We start from the raw sequence: 18,154 nt of genomic DNA on the forward strand, positions 1-18,154 counted from the left end.
CCCGCGCCCGCGCGTTCCGCGCACACAACGTTCCGCCGGGGCGGGACGGGGCCGGGAGCGCGGCCGGCATTTCGTGGTTCTCACACGAGGACCGCGATGGCGGCCTGAGGGCCCGGCCCTGGAGAGCCGCGGGCGGCCGAGAGAGGCCGCGGCGAGGGCAGGGGCTGGTCTGTGCCCTGTTGGGAGCCCTCAGCCATAGCCAGGGCCAGGGCCAGGGCCCCGCTTGGGAACCCTCAGCCCCCTCAGCCATGGCCGGGGCGAGGGCAGGTCCCACTGGGAGTCCTGAGTCCCCTCAGCCATGGCTGGGGCGAGGGCAGGTCCCACTGGGAGTCCTGAGTCCCCTTAGCCATGGCTGGGGCGAGGGCAGGTCCCACTGGGAGCCCTGAGTCCCCTCAGAGCCGTGCCCAGCCCGTGCGGGTGGTTGCCCATAGAAGTGGCCGCTCTGGGTGATGGATAAACCCCGCTTGGATCATTTTTTCCATTCTGTTCGCCAAGTCTGAACCAGAGCTGGTGGGCAGGGGTGTTCCCACCTCTAGGGTGCCCGTCACACCAGCTGGGTGTTTTGCTGCTCGAACACAGGCATCTCCTCCTGCTGCCACCACAGCCCCAGAGCCGCCGATTTCATGGCACTTTGGGGAGGACACGACCTTGGCTCAGCATCTCTCCAGTGTCAACCCACCCTGGGGATCGAAGGCTGCGTTTCAAATGATGCCGAACCACAAATGTGGAGCTGCTGCTGCTTCAGCCAGTCCTGCTGCCCAGGGGAGGGAGAGGCACCAAGTGCTCATGTCTTCAGCAAGACTTCTGTGGAGTCTTCAAGGAAATAAAACAGGTGAGTGACCTGTCTGTGTAAGTCAAACAGTCCTTGCTGGGCTCTGGTGAACAGGTTAAAACACAACCCTTGCTCTTGGCAGCTGCTGAGGGTACCCTCACCCTTGTGCCCCCATCCAGCTTCCTCAGTGGCCACTTGCTGGCTCTCCTCCTTTGAGGCTTGTTGTTATCCGTGCAGTTTATAAAACCCAGCTTAATGAACACAAACAGGTGTTTGGATTCCAGGGAGAACCCAAACAATCTCATTTAGGGGAGGAGCTCCTGCATGTAGTAACCATGCAAAAGAGTGGTGGGTGAGGGGCCACTGGGAAGAAATTGTTCCGTGTGAGGGTGGGGAGGCCCTGGCACAGGTTGCCCAAAGAAGCTGTGGCTGCCCCTGGATCTCTGGAAGTGTCCAAAGCCAGGCTAGACAGGGCTTGGAGCAACCTGGGCTAGTGGAAGGTGTCCCTACCCCTGGCAGGGGGTGGGATGGGGTGAGTTTTAAGGTCCCTTCCAACCCAAACCATCCTGTGATGCTATGACTTGTTTTCCCTGCCAGGGGAGGGATTGCAGAGCAGGAGCTGCCCCAGCATTGGGATGTAGGGCTTCTCCAAGGAGGGATGGTTGGGAAGAAGGGGGGTCCCCGGGGGTCTCTCTAGACCCCTTTGCAATACCAGGGTGATTTGCCAAGAGGGTGGCAGCAGCGTCCTGCAAGGCAGGGGTAAAACAGGCCAGTTTGGGGTGATTCCTGCCCCACAGGGAGCTGCAGGGAGCCCGTGCTGCCATCCCAGGGCTGGTGTGTGGTGGGGGTCCTGCCCATGGTCCCAGACCCTGGTGTGTGGTGGGGGGTCATGCCCAGGGGGCCCAGCCCTGTGCACTGGCAGGGGGGAGGCTCTGCCCTGGGTCAGTGCTGGGGCTGCTCCTGCCTCGGCCGCCTGAAATGTGATCCGAATCCGTAATGCTGTGGGTGATGAAATCGGCTCCGGCTCTGTGTAATCCCCTCACTGCCCCCCTGCATCTCCTCACTGTCCCCTCCTCCAGCCCCGCTGTCTCCAGCATTCTCCTGCTGTCTCTCCATCCCATACTGTCACCTGCATCCCCACTCTCTCCTTTATCCCACACTGTCATCTGCATCCCTGTGCTGTCCCCTCTATCCCCACACTGTCCCCTCGATCCCCACACTGTCACCTGCATCCCCACCCTGTCTCCTCAATCCCACACTGTCCCTCCTTCCCCACACTGTCCCCTCTATCTTTATGCTGTCTCTCCATCCCCACAGTCCCCACACTGTCCCTTCCACCTCAAACTTCCCATCAAACTTTCACACCATTCCTGGATACCAAAACGTTCCACCACACAAGCACTGTTACCTCCACTGCCCCCACTCCCCAATGTCCCTCCATCCCCACACTGTCCCTCCATCCCCATGCTATTCCCCCATCCCTATGCTGTCCCATCAAACTCCCAGGCCACCCCTGGATACCAGAATGCCCCACCACACAAACACTGTTTCCCCCATACTCTCCATGTCCCCCCATTCTCCCCATGTCCCTCTGTCCCACTCTGTCACTGCACTGTTCCTCCATCTCCACACTATCCCCCCATCCCCACACTGTCCCACCAGAATCCCACACCCTCCCTGGACACCAGAATGCCCCACAGTGACACAGTCCCTGTCCCCCTATGCCCCCCATTCCCCCATGTCTCTCAATCCCCACAGTCCGTCCATCCCCACACTGTCCTCTCTATCCCCACACTGTCCCAGCAGAATCCCACACCCTCCCTGGATACCAGAACGTCCCACCACACAGTCCTTGTCCCCCAGTGTCCCCCATTCCCCCATGTCCCCCCATCCCCACACTGTCCCCTCCATCCCCACACTGTTCCTTCATTCCCCCATGCCCTCCATCCCTACACTGTTCCTTCATTCCCCCATGCCCTCCATCCCTACACTGTTCCCTCATTCCCCCATGTCCTTCCATCCCCACGCTGTCCCCTCCATCCCCACGCTGTCCCCTCCATCCCCACGCTGTCCCCTCCATCCCCACACTGTTCCCTCCATCCCCATATTGTCCCCTCCATCCCCACGCTGTCCCCTCCATCCCCACGCTGTCCCCTCCATCCCCACACTGTTCCCTCCATCCCCATATTGTCCCCTCCATCCCCACGCTGTCCCCTCCATCCCCACACTGTCCCTACACTGTCCACCCCATCCCCACCCTGTCCCACCAAGCTCCCACCACCCTACCCCGTGCCCCGTTCCCCCATCCCCGCACCGTCTCCCCCCTCTCGCCGCCCGCCCGGCCCCGCCCCGCGGGGGCTGATGTAACCGCGGTCCCCCCCGCCCGCCGGCCGGTCCCGCCCGGCGCACACTCCGCGGGCTGTGTGCGAGCGGAGCGCACCCAGCCATGTGCCCGTGCGCGCTGCGCGGCCCCCCCGCGCCCTGCAGCCCCTGCGGGCCCGGCCGCGCCGCCCGGCCCGAGGCCGCCGCCCGCCGGGTCGCCGCCCGCCTGCGCCGCCTGGGCGATGAGCTGGAGCAGCGGCGCAAGGCGCGGGGCCGCGGGCCCTCGGCCGCCCGCCGCCTGGCCGCCGTGGCGGGGCTGCTCTGCGCGCTCACGCCCGCGGCCGCGCTGGCCTGGCTGATCCGCAGGAGGAGCCTCTAGGGAGAGCGGCGCCGCACGGAGCGGGGAGCAGGCGGGACGCGCAACAGGTGGGTGTAGGGGATGGCGTGGGACGGGCGTGGGACGGGGACGGGGCGAGGCTCCGCGCGGGGCGGGGGCTTGGTCCGGCCGGAGGGATCCGGCCCCGGGGCTCGGCTTGGCGGAGCGCGCTGTCCGCGGTACCCGCCGGGCTGCGGACGGTGATGCGGAAGTGCAGGGAGACATAGGCAGTACAGGCGCCGCCGACTCGCACCGACCCTGGCCCCTCTACTTCTTCTCCCTCTCTCTGGGCTACCGGTACCGGCGCTGCCAGGTGGCACTGACCCCGACCCCTTTCCCCTCTCCCTTTACATCTCCTCCCTCTCTCTGGGCTACCGGTACCGGCCCTGCCAGGTGGCACTGACCCCGACCTCTTTCCGTCTCCCTCTCTCCTTCCCTCTCTCTCTCGCTTTTCCCTCTCCCTCCCTGTCCCTGGACTGCCACTACCGGCACTCCCAGGTCGCACTGACCGCGACCCCTCTCATCTCCCTCTCCCTCATCTTCTGTCTCTCCCTGGGCTGCTGGTACCGGTGTTGCTAGGTCGCATTGAACTCTGTCCCCTCTCCTTTCTCCCTTTCCTCCTTCCCTTTCTCCTCCCTATCTCCTTTTGCCTCTCCCTCTTCCTCTTTCCCAGGACACCCCAAGCGCCCCCTTTCCCCGCTCCCAAACTTTCACGGTTCTCCCCCCCCCCCGGTGCCTCCCCTCTACCCGGGCCGTCCTTGCCCCCGTGGGGCAGTTCCAGCTCCCTGCAGGCAGCTCAGGGGGGTCGGAGCAGGTCCCACATCGCCCTGACTGCCGGCCCCGGGAGCTGAGGGTGCCCTGCACACCCGCTCCTGCCGAGCCTCCAGCCCTCTCCTGTCTGTGGAGGGGCTTTCCCTGTGTCCTGCCATTCCCTGGTGGGCTCTAGACCCCCGGGTGCTGTGGGGCACCCATTGCTAAGGTGGCTGGGTGGTGAGATATCCCCACAGGACCATCCAGCGGGCAGCCCGGGACATTGGCTGGCTGTGCCTGGCTCTGTGTGTTGGATAACACCTTACTGAGCATACATGGGGTCACCTCAGGGATTTTGGATGCTCTGAAATCCTCTGGGTTGTGGATTTGTCCCCACAGACCTGTGGAGCAAGGGCTCTTGTCTTGGCTGCTTTAAATTGCATCATAAACGTCCCCGATGTCTGTCTGTGTTCAGGGAAGACTTAAAGTGCATGTGTAACTTTCAGCATGCACTCATATCCCACCAGCTTGGATAGGGGGGTATGGAGGGAATGTAGGGATAGCAGAGAGTTTAAAAATAAGGTTTTCCAGCAGGTCTGTGTTTGCACTGTGTGTGTGTGTGCACTGGTTTGGAGGGGATCATTGTTGTCATCCCTCTGAGCCACAGCTGCTGTGTCCGTCAGCAGGTTCCACTGGTCACCTTTGGAAAGCTTTTTATGAAACAAAACCAGAACAAAACTGGGGGTTTTTTTTGACAAATCAAAGCCTCAGTTTCTCTAAAATCAGGCTCTGGATGGTGCCCGCAGAGCTGTGCCCAGCAGAGCCCTCAGGGGTGGTGTCAGTGGTGTGGGGCTGTGCTCAGGAGCAGAGCGAACACACCTCTCCCTTCCCATCAGTTTGTGGCACATTTGGTTGTAGTGTTTGGAAACAAACCCACCCATCTGGCTTGCTGGCCTCTCCGACCTTGAAAAAAAGTTGGAATCCAAGGGGGAAGTGCAGTGATCTCCCTTACTTAGTGCCTCAAGTGCTCTTTTCCTTCTCACAAGCTGGGGAATTTCCTCCCTGCCCAGTCTGGGACTTAATCCCAGGAGGAGGTGGCAGGTGAGAAGGGCTGGCAGAAGGAGCCTGTGGATCCATGCACACAGTCAGCCCAGACTCCCTGACAATCCCAAGAGGCCAAAGCTCTTTGGATTCCTGGTTTTTTGTGAAGGTTCCCACAGCCCTGTTGAGCGATATTCTTTTCCCCAGTCTCTTCTGCTGTTGACTCCGAAGCCCTCACCTCCATTTCTGCCCTTCAGGCCCACCAATAACCAGTTGCTCAGAAATGGCTTTGATGAGGACCCTGTGGAAAAGCCAGGCATTACCCCAGTGCCTCCAGGGCTGCTCCGGCACGAGCCGTCCTGGTCCTGCCCTGGTCCTGCCTCGCAGCTTCAAAGGCTGCTGCACACAGGACGTGCTGAGGCTGAGCTGCCTCTGAGCTGCCTCCAAACGCCTCCAAACGCTCGGGGGCTTCGTGGCCGCAAATACAAATGTGAGTCTGAAAAGAAGATCCCGGTGTGTGATGGGAAGCAGTCTCAGGAATAAAGATGTGAGGATTAACAGGCTCCTGACAGTCTCCTGGTTGCCCCTGTGTGCAGCCTGTCTGCTGTCACACTTCTGTAAGGCACGAGTGACCAAGCTGCAGGTGAAAATACAGTGCAACCCCAGAATGATTAACTGCATCATCTACACCTCAGTTTCTGGGGTTATTTTTGCCATTAGGAATCTTTTCATGCTGTAATTTGCACCCACCAGTGGAGATTTCTGACTGTCTCAGAGCCTGAGTGATAGTGCAGAGAGCTGTTAGGCTTAGAGATGAGGTAAGACAACAGTCTTTCATTAACTGTGCAGAGTATTTCTGAACAAAATATGTGTTTTTCTGCCACCCTCAGAGAACTCTGCAGTGACAATAACATTGTTCTGCAACAAGCTGGGAAGTCCAGGCTCTGAGCATGGGATTTCTTGGAACGGCTGGTAAGAAGAGAGTAACTCATACAGTTAATGAGGATGCTGCAGAGTCAGCATTTGTCTCGTGATCTGGTGGTTGCAGAAGGAATAGAGAAGTCAAAGGCCGTTGTCAGCTGGGTTTACTACCAGAGTTCCCCTCCTGCTTTTCCAGGCAGTAGTAGGATTTGTGTTGGCTGCTGTGAGCGTAAGAACTGTTTCTGAGGCAGGAGGTTGGTGGTTGTTCCCTCAGGTCCGTGTGGCTTCCCACAACAGCACAGCTCAGGGAATAATCCTGTGCTCCAGGGAACCTGTCCTGCTCTCACAGCCCCTGGGGATGCCAGGGAGAGCAGGATTAGGGCCGCTGCACGTGACCAGCTGGCATCTGTGGACCGAGCCTGGGGTTTGGGGCTGAATCCCTCACAAGTGGCAGTTTTAGAATCTATAATCTGACATCACCTTGACTCTCCAACCAGGACATGAAGTGCAGTTGTCAGGTGCCAGTTTGGCACACGGGGACACTTGTATTTCGCTCTGTTCGTTCAGGAGTGGCAGTGTATTAAAATCCAACCCTGCTCGTCCCTGCCAGCTCCACCAGCCTGGTTCCGTGCCCGCCGTGTTGCCAGGAGTTCCCCCCACTGTTTGCTGCGGGGTTCATGCAGAGCCACTCTGTCCAAAGTCTCAGTGCAGTTAATTATCTGTGTTAAAGCCGGGCTGGGAAGATTTCTGGAGGTGTCACACTGAGCTGCGCAGGGGCTCAGAGCAAACCGAGGACCGGAGGCAGTGCGGGTCTGCGGGAGGACAAACATCCAGCGTGTGTTTCTCTCGCACAAAGAGCGAGGCACTGCTGTTTGTCCTCCCGGATAACTGAGGAAGAAGGAGCTCTTCCCAGTGGCAAGCGTCCTGCTCCAAGGTGCCAGCAGTCCCTACCACCCTCACTCCAACTTCACGGTTAAATTGCTCAAGGAAAACCTTCTCACGACAAACAGGCAGCAGAGTTTTCACAGACAGACAGCAGCCCAGAAAAGGCTCATTCCACAGGTGGACTTCCTTTGTGGAAAGATCGGAGCCTCGACGTATTCCTTTACTGCCTGGGTTTCCCTGCTCTTCCTGAGCAAAGATCTCCCGAGCAGTTCTCCTCTTCCTCCCTCTCTTGAACCCCCTCCTAATTGTTTTTCGGTGTTCCAAGTGCCCGTTCCGTCTCCCGCGGAGCTGCTAATGAAGTGTGAGTGTTCGCGGAGAGCGGCTGCTTGGGAATTTGCCGGGGCTCCTGCCCAGCCCTTGTTTTCTCATTAACCTGCTGCTGGGTGCGCAGAGGGAGCGAGGGCGCCTCGTCCCGTCCCTGCCTTCCAGCTCGCCCGCAGCAACGCGAGCCCTCCAATCTATTTTTCCCTTTAAACGTATCAATAACTGTTATTTTGTTTATTAGGGGTGGGACGCGTGCCAAGGGAGCGGCCCGTGTAATCCATTTAAATCGAGCGGTTCCACGCTGACACAGTAGCCGGGAGCACAGCTCCTTTTTCCGAGCTGCTCCGGGGGCTGTGAGCTCAGACTCACATGCGGCTTAAGCGCGGCTTTGCCTCCTCTCCCTGAATAAAGATTAGTCAAAGAAGTGCTGAGATGGGACCCCCCACCTGAGCCGTTTCGTGCCCGTCCCACTCCGCATCCCCCGAGAAGAGCAGCCTGACTTTTCTTATTGTGAACAGCAGTTTAGCGAGTTGTGGGATGGAACAGTGGGATTTAAGGCTGGAGAATTCCGAGTGATTGAGTAATTGTCTGTTAAAGCAGCGGGATTGCCTGAGGTGCTTTTCGTTTGTCCTCTCACAACCTTATTGCTTAATAGGTGCGATGGCTGAGAGGTCTCCCTAAATGTCCAGGCAGAAAGAAATACCTCACCAAAGGGAATGTTGGTTCCCATGAAAAAATTTCAGAGGAAGTGATTTTTTTCTTATCACTTCAATCCATGTTTTCAACAGACAGTGCAGTTTTCACGTAGGAACTCAGCTGTAACTCCTGTTATTTTATAAGTAAATGAGAAGTGTTGATATTTGTGGACAGTCCCCCCCCCTCAAAGTTTCAACATTTTAAAGAATGACACATAAAGTAATCAATTTTTCAGCAGCTCTACAGAAGGGACGTGCTGGCTCCCTTTCCAGCTTACTATCCACCCTGGAATTACAAATGGGATGTAGTTTGGCTTTCCCCAGCCTGTTTCAGACCCAAAGCACCGAGTTTTGCTCTGTCTGCTGAGTGCCTATTGTGGGAAATTTGGAGTAACTCCACTGAAGTCAATTGGGTTGCCCTGGATTTACGGTGCTGTAAATGAGATCAGAATTTGGCTCCAAGTATATTCCATTAATGAGTCAGATACTGGCAGTGCAGCCAATATGCACCCAGAAATGGCTTTAACACAGCCCAGGATATTCAAAATTGGTTTATTGAGAGATGGGCTGAAGGCCAGGATTCTGGGGTCCTCTTTTATTCTTTCCATGAAAATTCACCTTCGTGCAAAGGCCGGCACGGGGCTGATGCAAAACTTTAAAGAGCCATTTAAGCTCTTAGAAAGGGGCTTGGGAGGTGCATAAACATTGTGCTGAGCTCTCTGCCTGCCCCGGGGCAGATTTATCGCCGGGAGTTCAAGATGGTCTCGGATTTATCAACTTTTACAGGTTTTTATGGATTTTCTGTGCGTTAAGTGACACGGGGAGGCAGCTGGTGAAATACGGTGACACCGCGGATGATCTGTTGCCGGCCACGGGTGGCACAGCAGGACAAGGGTTCATGGATGGCAACTGGAAGTGCTGCTACAGGAGAAATAATAAATCAGGGTTAGATGGTTTTGCTTCAGAGGAAACCCTTCAATCAACTCCTGAACTCTTTATTGCAGTGGGACTGGAGTGAATCCCTCCCCTCAGGGGGCAGGAACGGCAGCGGGGGCTCCTCCTCCCAGCTTGGGTCGTGCCCTGCTCTCCCACCCCGGGGGGGAATTTTGGCATCTTGTGTGCAGAGTGCAGGTGCCCAAATCCCCTCCTGGGGGTGTTTGGCAGGCCTGGAGAGATCCGTGGTGCTGAGTGTGTGTCCAGAGTGTGTGGCTGTGCCAGTGGAGGTGAGATCCCTGCAGCAGGGAGGGCTGTGTCCCGGGAATGCAGGCAGGGACACATTTCAGCCTCTGGGCTGGTTCTGACAGCTCTTTACCAGCTCTCTGCCCAGCTGGATGGGTTTGTGTAGCCGGGGTTAGCGTGGTTGTGCTTTCTCACACAGCAAACACTTTCCCTTCCTTTCCCTTCCCTTTCCCTTCCCCTTTCCCTTTCCCTTTCCCTTTCCCTTTCCCTTTCCCTTTCCCTTTCCCTTTCCCTTTCCCTTTCCCTTTCCCTATCCCTTCCCTTTCCCTTCCCCTTTCCCTTCCCCTTTCCCTTCCCCTTTCCCTTCCCCTTTCCCTTCCCCTTTCCCTTCCCCTTTCCCTTCCTTTCCCTTTCCCAAACCTTCCCAAACCTTTCCTTCCCTCCTCAAACCTTCCCTTCCCTCCCCAAACCTTCCCTTCCCAAACCTTCCCTTCCCAAACCTTCCCTTCCCTCCCCAAACCTTCCCAAACCTTCCCAAACCTTCCCTTCCCTCCCCAAACCTTCCCTTCCCAAACCTTTTCCTTTCCCTTTCCCTTCCCAAACCTTCCCTTCCCAAACCTTCCCTTCCCTTCCTTCACCTTCTGCCAGAAAAGCCAAGCAGCCCTGCAGAAACACTCTCAGGATACTTCCAGTAGTTGTGGGGATGTGGGAGCCCGTGAGCATGGAGGGGCAGCAGCCCTGGGACTGTGCCTGACTGGTGTGTCCTTGATAACAGTGAGCCCCTGGAATTGTGCTCCCTGCCTGGATGATTCACTCCAGCGTGAGTCCTTCGAGCTGTTCCCACTGGGGCTGCAGATCCCTAAAAACCAGAAAGGCAAGGCTGGAACCTGAGGGAGGGAGAGCTTGGGATTGCCCCATCCTGCGTGCACAGCTGGCAGTAACTGGGGTAAAGCAGGTAGGGTTCAATCTTCCCTGGCAGAACCAGAGACATTCCAGGTTGCTGGAGTGGGCACTGCACAGGATCCCCAGGGAATGATCACGGCCCCGGGGCTGGCAGAGCTCAAGGAGGGTTTGGACAGGGTGGGATTGTTGGGGTGTCTGTGCAGGGACAGGAGTTGGACTGGATGACCCTTGGGGGTCCCTTCCAACTGAGGATATTCTGGATTCTGCTCAGAGGCCATGGCAGCAGCACAATTTGCCTCCTTTGCTGGAGGCTCAGCTCAGCCCAGTCGCTGTATCCCGGTAACCTTCACAGGCAGTGATTCCGGAGTTGAGGCCGCTCAGGATCTGCCCCAGAGCTGTTTGCCAGCCCTAATTACACTCTGACTCCAGAGCTGCTGCGGTTGCACGGGCACTGCCTGCCCCTCCTCCCTCCCAGCCGGGTGAAGTCACCTCATCCCGGGGAGGTTTCTCTCAGATCTCGTTGTCACAGTCTGTGAACGCTGGGACCTTCCCCAGCCAGGGCTGGGACCAACCACAGCCAGGGATAAACGCTGGGAAATGGGGATTTCAGAGCAGATGCCCCTTGGGCTGCTCTCCTGCTAATTTGCACTTAGATGGGTGCTTTTCTCTGAGCACTTTATTAATTAAGGCTCCCAGCCCACCTGTGAGGCAAATAAGTTATTAGTGCCCTCATTTTGCAGCAGAACCGAAGCAGTGGTTTGCCCCAGGCCACAAATCTAATCAGTGGCAGATCCAGGAATGAGTGAGTTCTCCCAGTCTCCTGTGATACTCCAAGCACCCCCTTTCCCACCTGTGACAAAACTGATGGCTTCCCTAGGAGTTAACATGGATGGAAATGAGGATGGAGCACCCAGAAGAAGGAGCCTGGTGAAGTGAGAGCTCACCAGGAAACCCTGCACAGGGCTGAGGGTGCTGAGCCACAGACCTTCCTCCCCATAAACTCCTGTCTGCAACTTTAGGGGAGGGTTCAAGCATAAATTAAAAAGCAGCTTTTATTGTACCCAGCGCATCGACATAATTAACACCCAATTCTTTTTTTGCTTTCCTAGGCTGGAGCAAACCCTGTGCCCTTGGAGAAAATTGTTTCCCCTTTTCCTCCAGGGAAAATCCAGAGCCCGAGCAGCAGCTGTGAAAGGGGTGGAGAGATAAAGAAAGAAGCTGGGGAGATGCTGGAAGCGCTTTGGGCGACGCGCAAAGAAGGATTTTTGCACGGAAAGGAGCTGTTTCAAGGGCCCAGCAGCAAAACCAGAGACACACACACAAAAAAAAAATGCTTATATATAGAAGAATGTAAACCCTCCTGTAAGCAGAGTTGCCCGTGCATGCCTCGTGAGAACGTAAGCGACAGTCCCTGTAGTGCCGGCGGTGCGATCCCGGGCTGGGGGGGATCTCCTCCCGGGGATCTCCCGCTGGAACACCGCCCCGCCCCTGCTCGTGCCAGCGGCAGGAGGAGCTGTGACCTGTCCGTGCCGAGCTATCGACCCCTTGGAATGCCGAGCTGGAGGCGGGCAGCGCTCCCGCAGCGGGCGGTGTGTGTAAATATTGACGCTCCGGCACCAGGTGGGATCGGCTTTTTTTTCCTCTGACTTTAGTTTTCTCTGGTGCTACGTTTTACATATTTGGCCGGGGCTAAACTGCCTCTCTCTCTGTGGTGCTACGGTTTCCCCCCCCCAAGAGGATGTTCAGAAGCGTGGGACGAGGAAAGATCTATTTTGGTTATTGATATTTATACACGAGATAGCAAAAAAAAAAAAAAAAAGAAATAATAAGACTTGTTGAGAAGGTGCTATTTTTTTTTCTTTCTTTCAATCTTTGCAGAAACTTAAACCAGATAATCTACCCCCCCAGAACTTTATAAAACTCTTTTTTTTTTTCTTTGGAGCAGTTGTTTTTTTCTTCTGACAGTTTGCAGCATTCACTGAGGTGGAAAGGACACACCAGCTCTTTCCACATCAAGGTCTGCTGGTGCAGCACTTCCTGCAGCTCCAGAGCTGGGAATTCTCCTGGATGGTGGTTTAAGCAGTCCCAAATCCTGTGACCCAGGGGAGAGAACTGTAATCACTAGAGCAGGGGATAACAGGAGAACTTGGCCTTAGAAGTCAAAGGGCTTTTTTTCAGTCTGGTACTGAGCACTTTTTTCACTGCAGCCAAAACTACCTGTCAGATTTTGGGTCCCTTATCACCGGATCCTACTCACAGGAATGACTGGGCACAGTTTGTTTAGGAACATTTTTTCCAAGCTTCTGATTTTTCCGCCAGAAAATTCACCCTCCCGTGGCAGGGGGGGCATTTTCAAAGAATGTTAGAACCCGATTTCCAAAGGAAGTTTGGCTCCTTGTCCTTTAAAAACACTTCCCACCCCTCTCCCAGCCCAGGAAGAAGCTGAGTGTTCATCCAGCATTTTCACTGCTGCAGGAGAAACGTTTCCAAGGAACCTGAAAGCCAAATTCTCCCCTTATCAAAGATTCCCTGCTGAGTTTGAGCCCAATACTGATCAATCCATATATTGATCAGCCAGTTCCTGGGTGTTATTGATCCCAGACAGCCCCAGGGCTGTGCTGGCAGGGCAGGTGGTTCCCAGTGAGGAGCTTTGGGTGCTGGGAGGGATCTGGAGCTCCATGGTTGTCAGTCTGTAGCCTTTGGGTGGTCTCAGGACACCAGGAAACCTTTTCCTGCTGTGTTTGGCCTGATGCTCAGTAATCCTTGGCATCCTGAACCCCTTCCCAGCTCAGTCTCCTGCTGAAATAAGTACAGATTCTTCTGGCAAGAGGAGGAGCCTCAGGTGATTCCAGCAGTGATTCCAGCAGTGATTCCAGCAGTGATTCCAGCAGTGATTCCAGCAATGCTGCCAGTGCCAGACTGGGCAGAGTCTTAAAACCAGGAATTTCTGCAAGTGACTCAGAGGTGGAATTGTGTGTGTGTGGAATCACACAGTGCCATCAGAGCAGGAATCACTGCTGGGGGAAGGCTGGATGGGGCACCTGCAGGTCTGTCCTCCTTCCCCAGCCCGTGGGGTGTCCCCAGGCATTCCTGGGACAGCTCCCTCCAGGGCACAGGTTCCTCACCTCTATCAGCTCTGAATGTAACTAACTCCTCCCTGGAATATGCATTATCCCATTTCCCTGTGCAGTGCCCCTGGTTCTCCTGCCCCTGCAGCCTCCAGGCTGCTCCTGGTGTCCTTCCCACAGAGGCAATTCCCCTGGAACAGCTCAGCCATGGAAAAGGGGAGGAAGTTCTGTCCTTGCCATCGGGAGAGCCCCTGAAGTCAGAGATGAGCCTCAGGGCAGAGCTTGGCTGTTCTCCCTCTGTCCCAACCCTCTGTCAGATTCCCAAACCTCAGAACTCCCAGGGGATTGGTCTCCTGGCTGCTTCCAAACACTCAGCAAAAAAGTCAAAGCCACGTGGTGCTGCCGTGGAACAACCCAACGTGGGGTGCTTCCCAGGTGGAATCCAGAGCAGCTCCAGCGCCCCAAATCCCGATTTGCTTCACTTTTGTAGTTCCAAACTGGATGTTTAGCATGAACTGAGGGTTAATTTTGGAGTTTTATAGCCAGAATTCCCTGTACAGAACTGGAATTCCTTACTAGAGGGCACGGATTTGTCGAAGCCTTACATTTTCTGGTGTAATTGCTATTGTTGAATTGCCGCCGTTTTTTTTAAGAGGGGTGTTTTTATCGTTTTTAGAAGATCTGCTCTCCCCCTGGGTGATGTTTGTACTGGCAAGGGAAGCATGCTGTGAACTCCCTGCGAATTCCCTGTGAATTCCCCGTGAATTCCCTGCCCTGCCACAGCCGGGCAGCGTCTGTACCCTCCTCGTGGGCAGGAAACCAGCACAGTTCCTCTCTCCCCCCGTTTGTTTTCTCCCAGCCCCGGGTTTCGATCAGCTGGGAAGACCAGGGAGCGCTTTCCAAAGGGAAAACAAAAGGCTCCGGCTCGGGTTTCAGCGGGAGCGGAGCGGGCTGAGATCATTGTCTGCGCTCCCGCCGCCCGCGCGGCTGCGGGGAAAGCCTGGATGAATTTTTAAAGCAGCTCTCGGCCAAGGCAGCTCCCAGCACAGGCTGGAATTCTGTATTCCAAGGGGAAAAAGCAGCCCAGCGTGGGCTGCTGGTCACCTCCTGTCGTGCTGCTCAGCTTTGGCCGGGTCAGTCCCGGGCTGCCCCGCTGACACCCAGCCCGGGGTTTAGCACATCCATTCCACAGCCCGCCCTCTTCTCCCAGAATTATTTTCAGTGGTAAAAACATCAGGAATGGGACCAGGCCTCCCGTCAGACACCTCTGTGTGCCCAGGAGAGGCGTCACCGACACAAACACGCAGCAAATCACCCGAAATCGGGGAGCTGTGAGTGATGGGGGAGGACAAACCCATCCCACTGCTGCTGCAGAGCACGGGCAGGGATCGCCCTCGTCCAGCCCAGCCCGACGCTAAAGAATTCCCTGCAGTCACCAACACTTCTTGAATCAATTCCATCTGAGTTGAGAGTTTGTTCTGTCCCTGTGTCACACTAAAATCATGTTTCTGTATCACAGTAAAATTACAGGGGTCTTAAACCCTCAGCAGAGGCTGTTCCTGCTGCTCAACCCCAGTGCAGACAGAATTGCACAGAGAACTTCTGCAGTCTCTGTGTCCACAGAGCCTGGAATGAGGCAATTCCCTGCTGGAAAACTGCACTGCCACGTGCAAAGTGGCCCACAATGAGGACACAAAGGTACATCCAGCTTCATATTGAATTTTCCTAGGAATGGTTTTAAAACATCTGTCTGGGATCTCGATGGGAGCCCAACATGTGAATAACAAACTACCTGTGGCTCCACATGAAATCCTGGACACTCATTTTCTGCCCAGGTCCAAACCTTTGGCTGTTTCCCACCCCCCAGCAGGTGAACAGCATCTGCACAACATTCCTTGGAGCCACTTGGCTCCCAGCAAATGGGATTTGCAGTCCAGGCCTCAGACTCAGCCCCGTTCCCGTGTCCCCCTGGGCTGGGGGTGAGCTGGACTTGCCCATCCCACCCCTGGAGGGGACACTGGCCATGCCAGCTCAAAACCCAGGAGATGGGGCAGTGTGAATGCCATGGGAACTGGGCTTCCTGAGGAAGTGGAGGGGAGGGATCCTCATGTGCTGCTCCTGCCTTGGGCTTCTCGCCCTCTCCCAGCTGGAATGTGCGACCCCTCACATTCCAAAGGCCACCTTTGTTCCCAGACAGAGCCCTGTTCCCAGCACAGGACAATCCCAGTGGCTTGGATCACACTCCACCTGCAGCACAAGGATCTCTCACATCCCAGCACTTCCAAGCACAGCTCTGCCCTCCCCAGGAGTGGGAAAAGCTGCTGTTCCAGGATGGCCAGCGCCCACCTCCAGGAAAAAAATTAAACTACAAACCACAACAAAACAAGTGGATCTTTTTTTTCCCTGACAATATTTATTTGAACACAGGAGGGGATTCTGATGTGACTGATCCAACCTCACTGGGCAGGAAAACCTGAGGGCTGGAGTTTCCTGAGGGGTTTAATATTTACACAAAGGGACTTTGGAGCTTTGATAAATATTCACTGAAAGCTTCTGGGTGTTAAATGGCCTTTATTAATTACTCCCATTATTGGTTACACCCTTAATTGGTTACACCCTGGATTAGTTACACCATCACTTCCCAGTGGCTCCTCAGCAGAGCAAACCCAGCTCAGGGGGGGGGGTTAATTCCATGGGTATTTCCAGCATCACCTTTCCAGTCAATTCAAACACCAGCCCACCACAAAACCCTTCCCATCATCGATCCTTAGGACACTGCAGAACTTCCCAGTCTCTCCCAGGTCCATTGCTAAGGGGATGACAGGGATGACAGGCAGGGGGGTGTAACTCCAGCAGAGTCACTGTGCAGGTTTCCACCTCCCCAAGGCAGGAGCAGAGCCCCTGGAGGCTCCTGGTCCTGCTTGGAAGGGACTTCTTCTCTCTTTTGTAAAAGGAATTTCGTATGCTGAGACTCTTTGTACATATTTATAAGGACTTTATTAAAAAAAAAGAGAGAAAAATAACTGTTCAATGGCAAAAAAAAAAAAGGCTCTGGGTTTTTATTTCCTCTCTCTGAGTGATTTCCTCCCACAGCCCTCCCTGTTTCCTGTGGGAATCAGCAGATTCCCATCACTGGAGCTGAAGTTTCCCCTTGGATGTTTTCTGGTGTCGTGTTCTAGGAGAGGGTAGAATTGTCCTCCCCTCTCAAAAAGACTTTAAGAATTCAAACAATATGCCCAAACTTTCCCTTTGATTCCCTAACTAATCACTGACTAACTCTGGAGCAGTTTATCCCACACTTTCTGCAGTGCTGGGCTCCCACTGACCTTCTACACTTCTCCAAATGCATTTTCCAGGAGTATTTAGGGAAAAAAAAGAAACAGCAGTGGCTTTTCAAACACTTGGAAAGCAGAAGCACCAACCTTTTGGTTCCCTGAAAACTGGCACTGAGGCCTTTCAGGAGCTGCCTGCCCATGGAATCCCTCATTTTCCCTCTTCCCAGTGGATACACCAGGCTATCCCACATTCCTGTGCCCACTGCCAGCCTTGCTTCCTGCCTTCCCCCATCCCAGAGGGGCCATTCCCATTGCAGAGAGCAACCAGATTCCTTGGGCTAATTCCCTGCTTTCACAGGATCCTTTTAACAGGAATCAAATCACTTTGTCTTGGAAAGCAAAGCTTTCCCTCCTCTGCTTCCCTACAGCTCTCAAGCCAGATCTGGACTCTTCCCTGCTCGGGCTCTGCCTCCCACCCCCATCCCTCCTCCAGCCACATCCCAAAGAAATGTGGAGCTTTAATCCTGTCTGGCTGGAATTCTCCCCCTGGGGATTCCAGTGAGGGCAGACACAGCTCATCTCCCCCAGGGGATGGGCTCAGGGGTGACTGTCACTCAGCTGGGACCCTCACCTTGGGCCATTCCCGTGGCAATGAGCTGGGAAAACACCACAGTTCCTAGGGAGGCACTTCCTGGCTGTGCAGCAGGAGCAGAGGTGCTTTGGGGACAGGGAAAGCTCCAGAACAAACAGCAGCTCCCTGTTGCTGCAGCACCTCAGCCACGGGAAGGGGTTAATCCCTCCAGGAGCTCCAGTTCTCCTGGTTTGGGACCCAGGCAGGTCCTGGATGTGAGTGGGGCTGGCCTGGAGTGGCTGCACCCAGGAGCAGGTGCAGAGACCCCTCAGTTTGTGGGATGCTCTTGGTTTGGAGGTGGATTTTTCACCCAGACAAATCCAACTCGACTCCTGTGATTCTGTCACTTCAATCTCCCTCTGCCTCCCACTGTTCTCCTCATATACTGGGAAATCACAAAGCCTCACCACAAAAATTAAAAAGGGAAAACATTCCCAAGAAAAATAAATGTAATTCCCAGCTTCACTTGCCTGGTCTTTCCCAACTTTTTAATGATTTTATTACCCTTGCAGCCACAGTTGTGGCATCAGTGGAACCAACTGCACACACGTGGCTGCTGGGAAATGCCATTTCTCCAGCCCCAGGTGACCTTTTGGACACAAGGTTCTGAAGCCCTGCTTGGGAAGAGTTCCCAGAGGTTCTGTGACAGCCACTGTGTCATCCTATAAAGCTATGGATCCAGGGAATCTGGGGCCATATAACGTGAGACACCTCAGCAGAGGCCCGAGCCAGGCACAGCTTTGCTGCAGCACATCAGGTCATAGCCATGAAATCCATGCTTCCCTTGCCTTGTCCACGTGGGATTTGTCCACACTAAAAGGACAGGGAAGCAGGAAACATCCCAGGCAGTTCATAACCACGTCAGCTCCAGGAAAATCCTCGGCTGTAGCTCAAGGCACAAACCACATCCCCTTGCCTTTGAGGACGGAGTTCCCGGCCGGTGACGACTGTTCCATTGGCTCCTGGAGGGACAGAGCTGGGAGGAAGACTGACAACAAACACACAGGGCAGC

At 55.3% G+C, this 18,154-nt stretch overlaps 1 protein-coding gene and 1 long non-coding RNA gene across 2 annotated transcripts in view; one reads left to right on the plus strand and one right to left on the minus strand.

Annotated features, from left to right (window-relative positions):
• The first annotated feature begins 29 nt into the window (after positions 1-29).
• LOC116795655 lies at positions 30-15,718 on the plus strand. Its single transcript, XR_004360119.1, has 3 exons — positions 30-832; positions 11,278-11,788; positions 13,913-15,718. It is a non-coding gene; the product is annotated as an uncharacterized LOC116795655 (long non-coding RNA).
• RNFT2 (ring finger protein, transmembrane 2) overlaps positions 15,639-18,154 on the minus strand; it is a 31,887-nt gene continuing 29,371 nt past the window's right edge. The window contains exon 13 of the mRNA XM_032705499.1: positions 15,639-18,104. Within this exon, the coding sequence (XP_032561390.1) occupies positions 18,033-18,104 (72 nt within the window). The 3' untranslated portion in view covers positions 15,639-18,032. The remainder of the gene's footprint in view (positions 18,105-18,154) is intronic.

Source organism: Chiroxiphia lanceolata, chromosome 18 (assembly GCF_009829145.1).
Source record: "Chiroxiphia lanceolata isolate bChiLan1 chromosome 18, bChiLan1.pri, whole genome shotgun sequence".
NCBI lineage: Eukaryota > Metazoa > Chordata > Aves > Passeriformes > Pipridae > Chiroxiphia > Chiroxiphia lanceolata.